The 16,583-nt window shown below is 40.0% G+C and overlaps 1 protein-coding gene across 3 annotated transcripts in view; it reads left to right on the forward strand.

The window, feature by feature from the left end:
• MFSD8 (major facilitator superfamily domain containing 8) overlaps positions 1-16,583 on the forward strand; it is a 60,981-nt gene that overhangs the window by 16,179 nt on the left and 28,219 nt on the right. For 2 of the 3 annotated variants that reach the window (XM_008143421.3, XM_054717751.1), the window contains exons 7-12: positions 1,812-1,867; positions 3,058-3,166; positions 5,730-5,864; positions 9,085-9,188; positions 9,278-9,525; positions 10,764-11,461. In XM_008143421.3, coding sequence (XP_008141643.2) covers positions 1,812-1,867; positions 3,058-3,166; positions 5,730-5,864; positions 9,085-9,188; positions 9,278-9,525; positions 10,764-10,970 — 859 coding nt within the window. In that variant the 3' untranslated portion in view covers positions 10,971-11,461. Of the gene's footprint in view, positions 1-1,811; positions 1,868-3,057; positions 3,167-5,729; positions 5,865-9,084; positions 9,189-9,277; positions 9,526-10,763; positions 11,462-16,583 lie in introns of those variants that run through there. The other variant, XM_054717750.1, reaches the window with a different exon arrangement.

The raw sequence follows: 16,583 nt of genomic DNA on the forward strand, positions 1-16,583 counted from the left end.
AATATTTTAAGTGGATTAATGATTAGTATCAACCTTAAATACTAAAGTTACTTCAAATGTATCTTTTATCATTTATATATTAGAAGAAATTTTATAAAGCTACAAAAATTTGGTTAGTTTATATTTCTTTGGAGTACTTTAACCAAGAGTCCAAAATCATTTATAAGGTTTAAAAATCACTGTAGATCTTCAAATACTGATTAAGGTAGATTACATATGCTTTTGGATTAATTTGGTGGTTGTTTTTTCCCCCATTTTATATAGTACTAGAGGCCCGGTGCATGAAATTCGTGCACGGGTGGGCGGGTGGTGTCCCTCAGCCCAGCCTGCACCCTCTCCAATCTGGGACCCCCCCAAGGGATGTCCGACTGCCCATTTAGGCCCGATCCCAGTAGGATCGGGCCTAAATGGGCAGTCGGACATCCCTCTCACAATCCAGGACTGCTGGCTCCCAACTGCTCGCCTGCCTGCCTTCCTGATTGCCCCTAACCACTTCTGCCTGCCAGCCTGATCACCTGCTAACCACTCCCCTGCCAGCCTGATTGATGCCTAACTGCTCCCCTGCCAGCCTGATTGCCCCTAACTGCCCTCCCCTGCGGCCTGGTCACCCCTAACTGCCCTCCCCTGCAGGCCTAGTCACCCCTAACTGCCCTCCCCTGCAGGCTTGGTACCCCACAATTGCCCTTCCTTGCAGGCCCGGTTGCCCCCAACTTCCCTCCTCTGCTGGCCTGGTCACCCCTAACTGCCCTCCCCTGCAGGCTTGATTGCCCCCAACTGCCCTCCCTTGCAGGCCTGGTCCCTCCCAATTGCCCTCCCCTGCTGGCCTGATCGCCCACAACTGCCCTCCCTTGCAGACCTGGTCCCTCCCAACTGCCCTCCCCTGCTGGCCATCTTGTGTCCACATGGGGGCAGCCATCTTGTGTGTTAGAGTAATGGTCAATCTGCATATTACTCTTTTATTAGATAGGATAGAGGTCTGGTGCACAGGTGGGGGCTGGCTGGTTTGCCCTGAAGGGTGTCCCAGATCAGGGTGGGGGTTCCTTTGGGGTGTGGGGTGGCCTGGGCGAGGGGCCCGTGGTGGTTTGCAGGCTGGCCACACCCCTTGGTGACCCAAGTGGAGGCCCTGGTTTCTGGGATTTATTTAATCTTCTACAGTTGAAACTTTGTAGCCTGGAGCGAAGCCAAGCCTCCTGCTTGCTCCGTGGTGGCAGCCATTTCTGTTGGTATTTATTTATCTTTTATAATTGAAACTTTGTAACCTTAAGCGGAGGCCTGAGCGCGCCAGGGTGTGCTGAAAGCTTGGCTTCCTCCATCGCCGGGGGCGACCCTAAGCCTTCTGCTCTCTCCAGCTCTGTGGCTGTCCCAATTTTTGTTGGGATTTATCTTCTATAATTGAAACTTTGTAGACTGGAGTGGAGGCCTCAGCCAGCCAGGGTGTGAGGAAAGCTTGGCTTCCTCTATCACCAGGGAAACCCAAGCCTCCCTCCTGCTTGCTCAGTGGCTGCAGCCATCTTGGTTGGGGTTAATTTGCATACCCGCTCTTGATTGGCTGGTGGGCATGGCTGATGGGCATGGCTTGTGGGTGTAGTGGAGTGGTGGTTAATTTGCATATTACTATTTTATTAGATAGTATCATAAGAATCATGACTTGTTTCTTTTAAATTTTACTTGTTATATCTCATTGCTAATAATTTTATAACTCAGAAGCCAATATAAAAAGTTATATCAGAATGTGAAAAAATAGAAGACTAGTAATAATCTATTATACTAAGCCTTTCATGGATACAATATTTATGTTTTTCTTTTTTAAGAGAGCATCGTGTGGATGACTCAGGACGACAGTGTAAAAGTATTAATTTTGAAGAAGGTACTGTTAAGCTATTTATCTAAATTACTATAAAATTAACAAAGTGTTTCTAATGATTCCATTGGTATTTACTTGGATTTTGCTTCTGAGGACAAGAAAAGGGTCGACTTAGGAAAGATCTTCCAAGTTGAGAGTACCTAAGTTGTTTTTTTTTTTAAAAAAAGACATACAAATATCAGTTATTTGGTCTTCATGATTGGTACGGTTAAAACCATTGCTAAAAATCACTTTGTCTTGGTTTCAGAGAGCCAATCCTATAGTTTTGTCTGTTTAGAAAGGGAAGTCATGACCCTATGTTGATATCCAAGGTACTTTCTTAATTGTACCCAAGTATAGCAGACTATTTCCAAATCTCATTTGAAATTGGAGAAGGAATTCCTTCTCAGAAATCCTAAGATATAAAGGCAGGTACCATATGGAAAAATTATAGAAACTTACTGTGCTTTAGGAAAGTCACTGCCTGCCCCCTGCTGCTGCTACATATACAGTTATACAGCATAAATGAACACATTCTTGTATTACTTACCTGATTTATTCTGAGTAAAATAGCATGACAGATGTATCTAAGATCTATATGGCTTCACACTTCTCAAGTGTATCAGGAATAGTTTGTACTGAGTATATAACTTAACTACACTGGTTCAAGATAAGGCAGTACACTCACTTTGCCCTCCTAAAGTATTTCTTTGCAAAAATATAAATAACATAAGGACTAGAATGGTAATAACATGAGGATATTTACTAATACCAATTTCACATACAATTGAAATTAAAAATAAAATATATATTCATTGAAGTAAATCATAGAAATGAGAACTGATTTAATAAACTATTTCAGGTCTTCATGAAATCCTCATAATTTAAGATTAAGGTAAGATAGGAAAAAAAAAAACCTGCAACTGAAATTTAAAGAACATGTATTTAGTAAAAGATCATTTTATAGAATTCTGTAAAATACATGCCTCTTCTGGATTGATACACCTAATAGAATACCTCCTGTAGATAACAGAATTGAAGTATATTTCCTGGGAAGAAAAGTTATTTTCGTTTTAAATATCATTTAAAAGTTATTGCTAGTATATACATTGTTAATTTTAAATTATTTTGAAGCCTAAAAATGATTTTAAATGTTTACTCATAGAATTTGCTAACACCTGTAAGTAATATAATTTTTCTCCTGTTCACTACAGCAAGTACAGATGAAATTCAGATTCCCCAGAGAAGTATTGATCAAGTGGCTGTAGTAACTACCAATGTTCTGTTTTTTGTGGTCCTATTTGTCTTTGCCCTTTTTGAAACGTAAGTTTTGTCTTCATCTACATCAGATTATGTAAACAATTTGTATTTAATGCAATATTAATCAGGCATATAGTTGTTCTCAACTTTATGTACGACATTTTCCTTGTCATGATGTAAAAAGTGTTTGATATTTAATTTAAATGTAGTTAATTTTGTCTGTAATCTTAGTACCTACATCTGTCTCTCTCTCCCTCCTTCCTAAAATAATTTTTTTTGTTTGGTTAATCCTCACCCGAGGATATTTTTTCATTGATTTTTAGAGAGAGTGGGAGAGGGAGAGACAGAGAGAGAGAAACATTGATGTGAGAGAAACACATCGAATGGTTGCCTCCTGAATGCGCTCTGACCAGGGCTGGAGCCTACAACCAAAGTATGTGCCCTTGACCAGGAATTGAACCTGGGACCCTTCAGTCCACAGGCTGATGCTCTATCCACTGAGTAATACCTGCTAGACCCTAAAATCAGTTAAAAAACAACAACAACATATCCTTGGGTGAGGATTAAAAAAATTACTATTTTAACTATTTTTATAAATATGTTTTTATTATTTTCAGAGAGAGGAAGGGAGAGAGAGAGAAACATTAACGATGGGAGAGATCATCGATTGGCTGCCTCCTTCACACCCACTACTGGGAATCCAGCCTGCAACACTGGCATGTGCCCTGATTGGGAATCAAACCATGATTTCCTGGGTTGACACTCAACCACTGAGCCACACCAGCTGGGCTTAACTTTTTTTTATTTTTATTAATTTTTTACAGAGAGGAAGAGAGAGGGATAGAGAGTTAGAAACATCGATCAACTGCCTCTTGCACACCCCCTACTGGGGATGTGCCCGCAACCAAGGTACATGCCCTTGACCAGAATCGAACCTGGACCTTTCAGTCCGCAGGCCGACGCTCTATCCACTGAGCCAAACCGGTTTCGGCAACTATTTTTAATTGTACAGTTCAGTGGCAGTTAAGTCCATTCACAGTGTTATATGAATGTACTATCCATTTTCCGAACCTTTTCATGATTCCAAACAGAATCTTTGCACCCATTAAACAATGTCTCTACTCCCCATCACCCAGCCCTTGGTAACCTTTATTCTACTTTCTCTCTGTAAATTTGCCTATTCTAGGTACCTCATATAAGTAGAATGATACATTTGTCTTTTTGTGTCTTATTTCATTTAGCATGATGTTTTCAAAGTTCATCCATGTTTTAGCATGTGTCAGAATTGCATACCTTTTTATGGCTGAATAATATTCCATTATATGTATACCAATTTTGTTTATTTATTCATCTGTCTATGGACATTTGTATTATTTCTACCTTTTGGCTCTTGTGAATAATGCTGTGATGAACACTGGTGTACAAATATCTATTTGAGTCCCTGCTTTCAGTTCTTTTGGGTATATATCCAGAAGTGGAACTGCTGGATCATATGGTAATTGTATTTAACTCATTGCAAAACCACCAAACTATGTTCCACATCCGCTCATATGATTTTAAAATTTAAAAAATGGTAATATTCTATTGTTAATTTTGTTTTTTAGTTTTTTATATGTTTAAAAAAATGAACTTAAATTTTTTTTTCTTTTATTGATTTCAGAAAGAAAGGGAGAGATAGAAACATCAATGATGAGAGAGAATCATTGATTGGCTGTCTCCTACATGGTCCCTACTGGGGATCAAGCCTGCAACCCTGCCATGTGCCCTTAACCAGACTGTAACCCAGGACTCTTCAGTTCGCAGGCCAATGCTCTATCCACTGTGCCAAATCAGCCAGGGCAAAAGAATGAATATTTTAAACATATTTCAATTCCATTTTGTAGCTAGTTAACAAAAGGAGATAGAAAATAGGAAAAGAAGATTGGCAAGGAAGGAGATAGTCATAATAGGGAAGAGAGACATTCAGAGAGAGGTAGGGTGAAAAATATATACATTCAATGATAGGGATGAAACAGATTGAGGAAAAGAAATTCCAGAAGATTCTAATAATCTAATAATGGTAACATTATTTCATTGAAAAGAGACTGATTTAACCCAAAACATAACTATGCTTATTTAGTTATATTAGAATGGTAGGAGTTTTGGTTTCTTTGTTTTATTTTCCTGTTTTTCAAACTTTTAACAATGTGGATATATTACTTTATAATTAAATGTTAAAAAATAAGAACACAAACACTCAAACTTAGTAGCTTGTGCATGTAACACCGAAATGTGCTAAAAATGCACTGACTGAGTAGCTCAGTTGGTTAGAGCATTGTCCAGATACTGCAAATTTGCAGGTTGGATCTCTGGTCAGGGCACATACAAGAATCAACCAATGAATGCATGAATAAGTGGAACAACAAATTCATGTTTCCTCTTCCTCTTCTTTCTTCTCTCTATAATCAATCAATTAAAAAACTGCTAAAAGTGTGTTAAAATTTTTGTTTATTTAGATCTGGTGTTATTGTTAAAAGAGATACAAATTCTTAAATGTGTCAAGAGCATTATTAAAGATTCTATATCAGCTTTAACAATGACTATGATTTAAATAAAATGAGAATACTTTCTTTTTTGTTTTTCTCAGCATCCTTACTCCATTAACAATGGATATGTATGCCTGGACTGGAGAACAAGCTGTATTGTATGATGGAATAATACTTGCTGCTCTTGGAATTGAGGCTGTTTTTATTTTCATAGGGATTAAATCACTTGCCAAAAAGTAAGTTATATGTCTTTGGTTTTGTTCCAAATCTATATTTTAAAAGTGAAACATGAAACCGTTAACAATGTAAATGAATGTGTTAAGTAAAACAATTGAAAGCTTTTTCTCTTTTTTAAAAAAAAAAATATTTTATTGATTTTTTACAGAGAGGAAGGGAGAGGGACAGAGAGCTAGAAACATAGATGAGAGAGAATCATTGACCAGCTGCCTCCTGCACACCTCCCACTGGGGATGTGCCCAAAACCAAGGTACATGCCCCTGACCGGAATCGAACCCGGGACCCCTCAGTCCGCAGGCTGACGCTCCATCCACCGAGCCAAACCGGTTTCGGCAAAAGCTTTTCTCTTTTTATGTGGTAGTTTTAGTCTTTGAACATTTGAAAATAAATGCAAAGCTTATTAAGGGAGCATGATATTTCTAAACCATATGGCATATTCTTTAGTAAAGCAATATATTTACAAAGTGAATAATTGCCTTCTAATGTAGCATCTGTTTATTATATTTTACTTAAAGTATTTCTAAAAGTGTATTTCATAGAACATTGTTCTGCTGCATGGATATATATGTTACACAACAAAAAGATTCAGTGGTTAAGTCTGGAAAATTCTGGTTAAAATGATCAAACTTCTTTACTCTAAATGTCCAGTATATACTACTATATCACCATCATGACAAATACAGCATGTAGCATTTCTGAAAATTATTTGTAACTTTGACCACAGAACACTTTCTTAAAAAAGCATTTTGTAAAAGGACAACTGTTAAGAACACACTTTGGGGCAAATGCTTATATAAAATTAAATTCATTCTTATAGACTGGGGTGGGATATTAGTAGATGAAGATATACAGATCTAATAACTTAATTATTCCTAAAATATGTTAATACTTTAGAACTCAAAGTTCTAAAATCAATGAGCAAATATTGAGTCAGTATGTAGGGTTAGGTGTTACGGTATACCATTGAAGATTCTTACAGAGCCCAGTAGAGGGCCAAGATGTAGATATATGACAAATTCATATTCCAAGTTAATTAATAGTAAATGTATTATATCTTGCTACAGAAGTAGAGGTGTCCTGCTAATAGGCATTCAGGCTGATTGTCCAATTCCATACATTCAAAGAGCTTGAATTCTATTGGGGAGAAACCCAATGCAAAGGTGAGGTCAGGTAGTGATAAGTACTATGAAGAAGAGCAGAACAGAGGAAGAGAATAGAGTGGCAGGAGCTGGTAGGGAGAGAAGGGAAATGCTATTTTGATAGAGTGCTTAAGGCACGCTTGAGGAAGTCACATCCAAGCAGACACCTGAGTGAAGTCACAGAGCAGCCTTGGAGTGGCTTGGAACTCTCCTCCCACATTAGACTGAGCTTTGCATGTTTAAGGAACAAGCAGAAACGCCAATTTGGCCAGAGCAGAATGAGAGGAATAAGGTAGGTCAGGTTGGAAAAATGTGAATCCTTGGAGGTATTCTAAGAGAGATGGGAAGAGTTTGGGTTTAAGAAGCCTTTGGTCTTGTTTGTATATTTCACTTTTTATTGTGGAGAATTTCTAATATATACAAAGGTGCAGAGAGCATCATGTACTGAATCTCTAATATCCATTACCCAGCTTCAACAATGATAAACGCTTGCATACTCTTGATTCATCTATACCTCCACATTCCCTACCCCCTACACCTGATTCTTTTGAAGTCAATCCCAGACATTATTTCATGTCTCCCATAAATATTTCAGTATGTATCTCTAAAAGTTAATGACATTATCACATCTAAAAAGTTAAGTGATTTCTAAATTAAATAAAATATCCAGGCAGTATTCAAGTTTTCTCTACTGTTTCCATTCTGTTTATTCTTTGTTTTGTTCCATAGCTTAATCACTTGATTAAGGCTCTCAAGTGCCTTCTCTTTTAATCTAATCTTTTCCACCTCACTCTCTCTTTTTCCTTTACAAACTGAAGAAACTATTTGCCCTTGGATGCAGACAGTGGTGTGGTGAGGGCCTAGGGTGGGGGATGGGGGTGGGCTGGAGAGGGTCAATGGGGAAAAGAGGGGGACATGTGTAATACTGTCAACAATAAAGTATTAAACAAAACACACCCTTTGACCTATAGTTTCCCATATTTTGTATCTCACTGATTGAATCCCTATGGTGTTTTTTATTAAAAAAACATTTTTCTGTCTCTATTTCTAAAAAATTGATACTTAGAAAGGCAGCGAGAGATTTTTTGCTGCACTGAATTTACTAGTTGTCTACATATCTCATTGAAAAACAAATCTAATTATGATCTTTCCTAAATAAAAAAAAATTTGATACTTAGATCTGGAAGTTTAATGAGATTTGAGTTTAATTTTTTTGGCAAGAATAATTTATAGGTGGTGTTATAAACTTACATCAGGAGAAATGTAATGTTTTGTTTGCCTTTTTATTATGTAAATGGTCATTGACATTCCCTAGATCCATTAATTCATTAATAGATTATTGCAAAATGCTATTTTAATTCTATCATTTCTTTATTTGCTGGAATATTTTCAATAGAGAGAAACTTCCTGTCACCAACTATTTGGTTATTCTGAGGTACCGTCTGTATAGGAAAGACAGGGTGATTCTTTGCTTTTATTTTATTAACTGACTTTTAAAATAAAGAACTGGTTTGCTAATATCCTCTAAAAGTGACCAAGAGTATCCTATATGATAAAGAGCTAATATGGTAATTAGACCGGATGGTGGAACGACCTTCCAGAATGACCAGTGGGCGGGGCCATGGGGCCGCAAGGCAGCCAGGGCAGTGAGGCAGCCTGGGCTGTGAGGGCCAAGCCCCTTGCACGAATTTCGTGCATTGGACCTCTAGTTTTAATATAATATGAATTCATAGATTATAACATTTTTATGTGTTTCAGTCCATTGTCATTACTATTCTTTTTGGTGTTCACATTGTCATGTATTGGGCCAGCTTCTTCCAATTGGCTCTGAGTCCTTTTATCATTGCCTAGTAGTCACTGGTAGCTTTTCTGCACTCTGGTATGACTAGATATCCAGGATCAGTTTATACATTTTCTGTCCCAAACCTGAAATAAGCCAGTTTTTAGAGAAGTCCTGGTTCTTCGTAGTGGGAAATTATATTTAGCATTCATATTAATTGATATATCACTAAAAGCATCAAAATATTTTATTTATAGTTTTTGAAATGATAAAAGTAATAATGTTTCTGTTCTCTAACAGGATTGGTGAGCGTCCTATTCTGCTGGGAGGACTTGTCATCATATGGATTGGCTTCTTTATCTTGTTACCTTGGGGAAATCAATTTCCCAAGGTACAGTGGGAAGGTATAGCCATACATAATTCTATAATGTTACATTGCCTCTGTTATTCATCTAGTAATAAGTCATGCACTGTACCAATTTTGTTTTTACAGATTTACATAATCATTCAATTCCTAATACCACATTTGGGGAAATTATTATTACTCTTTGGCAGTCTCCAAGAGAAGATCAGAGTGAACGACCAACCGGTTGCCCAATTGAACAAGCCTGGTGCCTCTATACCCCCATGATCCATCTAGCCCAGTTCCTCACATCAGTTGTGCTAATGGGAATAGGCTATCCATCTTGCAATGTTATGTCATATACATTATATTCAAAAATTTTGGGACCAAAACCTCAGGTGAGTCAATTACCCTGGCATTGCAGTTATGTGAAATATGCTTCACTGACATTCTGTGCTACTATTCTCTATTTTCACACAAGCTGATACAGGGGATTTTTATCATATTCAGCATTTTGAATTTATAAAACCACAATTTTTAAAAAGTACTTACAGGACTTGTGTGTTGAAACTGAACAAAAAGCAATCTAAAAACGCAAAGCTCTCTTGAACTCAAAGATTATAAGCTCGGAATAATTTTCATAGAAAAAAATTATCTGAAGCATAAAGTTCTGAAACTCATTCTTAAACTAGGCAACAGTTGGGAAACCAAAATTGATAGGCAAATTTGACTCTAGGCTTAATTGCATTTGGCCCTAGGTACAATTAACTAAAAGATGAAAACATAGTAGCCTTAAAAGTGTACAGTCAGAGAAAGATAAATATCACATGATCTCACTCATTTGTGGAATATGAACAACATAAACTGATGAACAAAAACAGATCCAGAGACAGAGAAGCATCGATCAGGCCATGGGAATGGCAAGCCCCCACTGACCCAATGTCTGTGTCCATTGGTTATGCTAATATGCATGCATACAAGTCCTTTGGTTGCTCTCTAACCCTCCCACCTCCCCTGCATTTGTCTCTGGATCTATTTTTATTCATCAAATTATGTTGATCATTATATTGCACATATGAGTGAAATATGTGGAGTTAGGTTTTCAGTGTGAGACTATTAAAAGTAATGCTGCACTGCACAGTAATTGGAGGAGTGACATGTGGTGTAGTGGAAGGTGGTACAGTGGAGTTAGGTACACATGACTTCAAAGTTCTTGTTAGAGTTACTTGAATTTTCTGAGCTTCAGCTTCCACATTTGTAGGGACACCAGTAATAAGCATTTGTGAACATTGGAAAATATATGTAAAGCACCTAACACAGTGTGTGGAAGATAACAAGTACAAAATAAAAGTCTTAAAAGGTAAATTAATAAATTCTATTGTTCCCAGGGCCTCAGCAGATATTTAATTTGTTCTTTTCTACTACTTTTATTTTTCCTAAGCTGACTCTATCAAGTAAGTTTACTGTTCATTATTTGCTGTATTTATAAAAACGCATTTTATATGTAATTTACTAATCAAAGATAGAGAAAGTGAGTCCTGTAAGTTTCCTATTGTTTTGTGATAGCAGCATCATTCTTTTTTTAAAATAACTAAACCTGAATAGCAATCTGCTTCTCCCCATCCCCACCTCACAGGGTGTGTACATGGGCTGGTTAACAGCTTCTGGAAGTGCAGCACGGATTCTTGGACCTGTGTACATCAGCCAAGTGTACACTTCCTGCGGCCCACGATGGGCATTCGGCCTTGTGTGTGGAATAGTTGTGCTCACCATCACACTCCTGGGAGTGGTTTACAAAAGACTCATTGCTTTTTCTGTAAGGCATGGAAGGATTCAAGAGTAACCTAGCTAACACTGGGATGCACAGTACTTGCTGTGTGGACTTCCTTTACTAAGGCTCTGCCAGACAGTTGCTATGAGTCAGTTTCCAAAAGTGACTCTTGAAAAGCAAGAGAATATATTGAATAACACGGAATTCTATGAGTAACTGTGAATATTAAGATTTTTTGTTCCCCAAACTGCAGAGGTATCACTTAAAACAATAAGAGAATATCTATGCAGTGAAACCACAGAAAAGTTCTGGAAAAATCTCGTATAACAGAATGAAATTATAGCAATGGTTTACCTAAATAGTAGGTATCTTGACCAAATCATAGATATCTACTTTTATTTATTTAAAATGCATTTTTTATTACTATAGAAAGTTCCCTTATGAAATAAATGACTCTTAAATTACTATGCCTGCCATCATACCATACCTTCTTTATTTTTAAAACACCTTCTGTCTTATCTCACTAAATAACTCTAAGTAGATGAATATGGATAATGCTAATATTTAAGTAATAAAGAGGATTAAGAGACCAAGATGAATTTTACTACCTTTAGTAGTTAACTACTTTTTCTTCCAAGTGCTACTAAGTAATTTGCTTTGGAGATATAAGCCAGGTATGTGTTACTGTGTATATGTTATTGTATACATATACTGAAGCAAAATGTTTATTGTAATTACTAGAGGCCCAATGCACGAAAATCGTGCACTCGGGGCGGTCCCTCAGTCTGGCCTGCGCCCTCTTGCAGTCTGGGAGCCCGCGGGGGATGTCCAGTCTGGGAGCTCCCTGGGGGATCAGGCCTAAGCTGGAAGTCAGACATCTCTCTGGCAGCCTGGGATCCCTCGGGGTATGTCCGACTGATGGCTTACGGGAGCGGGCCTAAGCCTTTGGTCAGATATCCTTAGTGCTGCTGAGGGAGGCGGGAGAGGCTCCCGCCACCACCACTGTACTCACAGCCATCAGCCTGGCCTGTGGCTGAGTGAAACTCCCCTGTGGGAATGCACTGACCACCAGGGGGCAGCTCCTGCATGGAGCGTCTGCCCACTGGTGGTCAGTGCAAGTCATAGCAACTGGTCGTTCCCGGTCGTTTCACCATTAGGGTCAATTTGCGTATTACCCTTTCATTATATAGGATTGGCATTTTCAGCTCCCTTAAATTCTGGAGGAAAACTAATACTTTATTTACTTTTCCCACCACTTATTAGTGACAAGGTAGACACAACAGTTTTCAGTCTATGTCTGCACAGCTATTCAGATCTGCAGAATTTTGCATTTGGATGAACCATGACAGTCCCAATCTAGTGAGGCTAATATTTGAAACAAATGGCTTTAACCTAATAGAGTTTACTTGAGTATATGGTCTCTATATATACATTTCTACCTCTACTTAAGTTGAATGCTGATAAAAGGAACTAGTACAGAAATATGTATGTGGATAATCAGTATTACCAAAAAAAGTAAAGATATTTTGAAATACTTTTCCAAATGTTTTCTACTCTAAGCTATAAATATTTTCAAAACTGAGAGTAAAGACTATAATCTGCACTTTATACTAAGTGTGTATTACTGTTTTTTTATTTGGCTTGAACAACAGAAATTTATTTCTCATTAGTTCTAGAGGTTAGATGTCCAAGATCAAGGTGTTGGCAGGGTTGGTTTCTTCTGAGGCCTCTCTCCTTGGCTTGTAGATGGATGTATTCTTCCTCTGTCTTTTGTTCATTTCCAGCTTTATTGAGATACTAGAGGCCCAGTGCATGACAGTTGTGCATGGGGAGAGGGGTCCCCTCAATCTGGGACTGCTGGCTCCTAACTGCTCACCTGCCTGCTTGCCTACTCTCCCCTAACCACTCTGCCTGCCTGCTTGATGCCCCTAACTGCTCTCCCCTGCTGGCCTGAAGCCCTAACTGCTCTCCCCTGCTGACCTGATCACCCCTAACCGCCTTTGCCTCGGTCCTTGCCACCGTGGCTTTGTCCAGAAGACATCCAGTCTAATTAGCATATTACCCTTTTATTAGTATAGATAATGACATATAGCATTGTGTAGGTTTAATGTGTACAATATGTTGATTTGATACACTTACATATTGTAAAATTATACTACCATAGCATTAATTAATACCTCTATCACATCACATAATTACCATTTCCCTTTGGTGCTGAAACCATTTAAAATCTACTCTCTTAGCAACATTTAAGTATATAATATAGTTTTATTAGCTATGTTCACCATGCTGTACCTCAGATCCCCAGAACTTATTCATTTTGTAACAGGAAGTTTGTATTTGACCAACATCTTCACATTTCCTCCATCCCAACACTCTGGAAACTATCATACCACTCTCTCCCTGTAATAGTTCACCTCTTCAGATTACACATGAAATTCGTGTCATACCTAGCTAGCATAATGCCCTCAGAGTCCATCCATGTCATCACAAATGGCAGGAACTCCTTTGTTATAGCTGAACTAGAGGCCTGGTGCACGAAATTTGTGCACAGGGGAGGGCAGGACAGGGTCCCTCAGCCTGGCCTGCACCCACTTGCAATCCTAACCACTCACCTGCCTCCCTGCCCGCCCCTAACCACTCTGCCTGCCTGATTGGTCCTAACTGCTCCCCTGCTGGCTTGATTGCCCCTAACCACCTCTGCCTCGGCCCCTGCCACCGTGGCATTGTCCGGAAGGACGACTGGAAGATGACTGGTTGACGTGGTCTAACTAGCATATTACCTCATTTTATTAGTATAGACTAGAGGCCCGGTGCACGAAATTCGTGCATGGGGGGGGAGGGGTTCCCTCAGTCCAGACTGCACCCTCTCCTATCTGGGACCTCTCCAGGGATGTCCGATTGCCCATTTAGGCCCGATCCTACCAGGCCTAAACGGGCAGTCGGACATCCCTCTCACAATCCAGGAAGGACTGTTGGCTCCCAACTGCTCACCAGCCTGCCTTCCCGATTGCCCCTAACTGCTTCTGCCTGCCAGTCTGATCACCCCCTAACCACTCCCCTGCCAGCCTGATTGATGCCTAACTGCTCCCCTGCCAGCCTGTTGCCCTTAACTGCTCTCCCCTGCAGGCCTGGGTCCCCCCCCCCCAACTTCCCTTCCCTGCAGGCCCGGTCACCCCCAACTTCCCTCCTCTGCCGACCTGGTTACCCCTAACTGCCCTCCCCTGCAGGCTTGATCACCCCCAACTGCTCTCCCTAGCAGGCCTGGTCCCTCCCAACTGCCCTTCCCTGCTGGCCTGATCACCCACAACTGCCTTCCCTTGCAGGCCAGGTCCCTCCCAACTACCCTCCCCTGCTGGCCATCTTGTGTCCACATGGGGGCAGCCAACTTGTGTGTTAGAGTGGTGGTCAATTTGCATATTACTCTTTTATTAGATAGGATAGCAGCCTGGTGCATGGGTGGGGGCCAGCTGGTTTGCCCTGAAGGGTGTCCCGGATCAGGATGGGGATTCCCTTGGGGCGTGGGGTGACCTGGGCGAGGAGCCTGTGGTGGTTTGGAGCCTGGCCACGTCCCCCGGTGACCCAAGCGAAGGCCCTGGTATCTGGGATTTATTTATCTTCTATAATTGAAACTTTATAGCCTGGAGAGGCGGCCTGGGCAGGCCAGGGTGTGTGGAAAGCTTGGCTTCCTCCATTGCTGGGGAAACCCAAGCCTCCTGCTTGCTCTGTGGCTGCAGCCATCTTGATTGGGGTTAATTTGCATACTTGCTCCCGATTGGCTGGTGGGTGTGGCTTGTGGGTATAGCAGAGTGGTGGTTAATTTGCATATTATTCTTTTATTAGATAGGATTTTATTAGTACAGATTATTGGTATAGATAATATTATACACACACACACAGAGAGGTGTGAGGTGATATTCCACTGTGGTTTTGATTTGCATTTCCATGAGGATTAGTTATGTGGAGCACCTTTTAACATACCTGTTGGCCATTTGTATGTCTTCCTTGGACAAATGTCTTTTTTTAGATCATCAGCCCATTTTTAAATTGGATTATTCTGTGGTTTTTGCTACTGAGGTTTGTTGTATTCTTAAATCCAACTTCTTTGGCTGTAATAAAAGGCTTAATCTGACAGAAATCATCCTGTGATTACATCTTAAGATTGTTTTCACTATTCTCAACCTCCCATAGCAAGACTATATACTTCAATTAGATTTATTAGAACCAATTTTCTGGCTGTTTGGTCACATCCTGGGATCCCTCTTCCCTAATGTTCACAGCTCCTTCTTCTATCTTACATTTTTGGGGGCACTCTAATCCTAAAGAGTAAACTTCACCATTGGTTTAAGTACCATGAATGACAGAAATAACATCAATAATGGTAATGATGAAAACTATAATAGTGAACATTTATAGAGTTCATATCCCAGGTAATATGTAATGTACAGTTTAATTCTCAGTTTTATAGTACCACTAGAGGCCCGGTGCATGAAATTCACGCGCAGGTACAGTCCCTAGGCCTGGCCTGCCATCAGGGCCATCTTCCCTGGCTGCCTGCAGCTGGCCCTGCCCCCTGCCACCAACCACCCCCAGTTCCCCATTTGCCATTGGGCAATCAGAACCTGATGGCCCAGGAGAGCGACCGAGAGGTCGTCCATTCCCCCCTGCTTGCTGGCCCGACCCCTGCTGCGGGTTGCCCTCTGTGTGTGGGGCAACTGGGGGGGCTGGGGCCTTAGCTTGGTGCCATGAGGTGATGGGAGCCTGTCAGCCGGGAAAAGAAACCAAGAGGTGATCAGTGCGCCTCAAAGTGACTGGTTGAGTGGACATTCTGGCCGTTCCACTGTTATGGTCAATTTACATATTACCTTTTTATTATATAGAATATTATATGTACTATTATGATTCCCCTTATACAGGTGAAGAGGTACTGAGAATTAAAGTACTGGTCTAAGTAGCAGTCTGTCCTCAGAGTCCACATTCTTAACCACAATATTTTTTGTAGTAAAAAACATAGCCCAGTTTGCAGTAGCAGGCAATTAATTGCTAATTGTTGGGTAAATTAAGTTACCTATAACAGTGTCTCTTATTAGCAGAAATATATATTTTATTGACTTTTTACAGAGAGGAAGGGAGAGGAAAAGGGATAGAGAGGCAGGAACATCGATGAGAGAGAAACATCGATTCAGCTGCCTCCTGCACACTCCCTACTGGGGATGTGCCCGCAACCAAGGCACATGCCCTTGACCCGGAATCCAACCTGGGACACTTTAGTCTGCAGGCCGATGCTCTATCCACTGAGCCAAACCAGTCAGGGCTAGAAATATTTGACAAATATAATTTGACACCTATTAACAGCTTTTATCTTACCTTAATGATTAACCTGTTTGTTTCTATGCAAACATATAACCCAAAAGTTTTCCAACTTCTAAAGATTTATAACATTGAATAAAATTCAGATAAATTATAACCTTGCAAAAATGACTACTACCTTTTCATTGATAGCACTTCCTTCTCTGGGGTATTATACAGTGTACACTTTGGCACAAAAGAAGATGAGGAAGTGACATGGGGTTGAGGAGAGCAGGGAGGTAAAGTTTGAGGAAAAATCATATAATGGAGGTTTTTAGTGCGACAAGTTGAGTATAAATTGAAAAAGATCATAGGAGACACTAAGGAATGAAAAGT

The sequence above is a fragment of the Eptesicus fuscus genome, chromosome 6 (genome assembly GCF_027574615.1).
Source record: "Eptesicus fuscus isolate TK198812 chromosome 6, DD_ASM_mEF_20220401, whole genome shotgun sequence".
In the NCBI taxonomy this organism is placed as follows: Eukaryota; Metazoa; Chordata; class Mammalia; order Chiroptera; family Vespertilionidae; genus Eptesicus; species Eptesicus fuscus.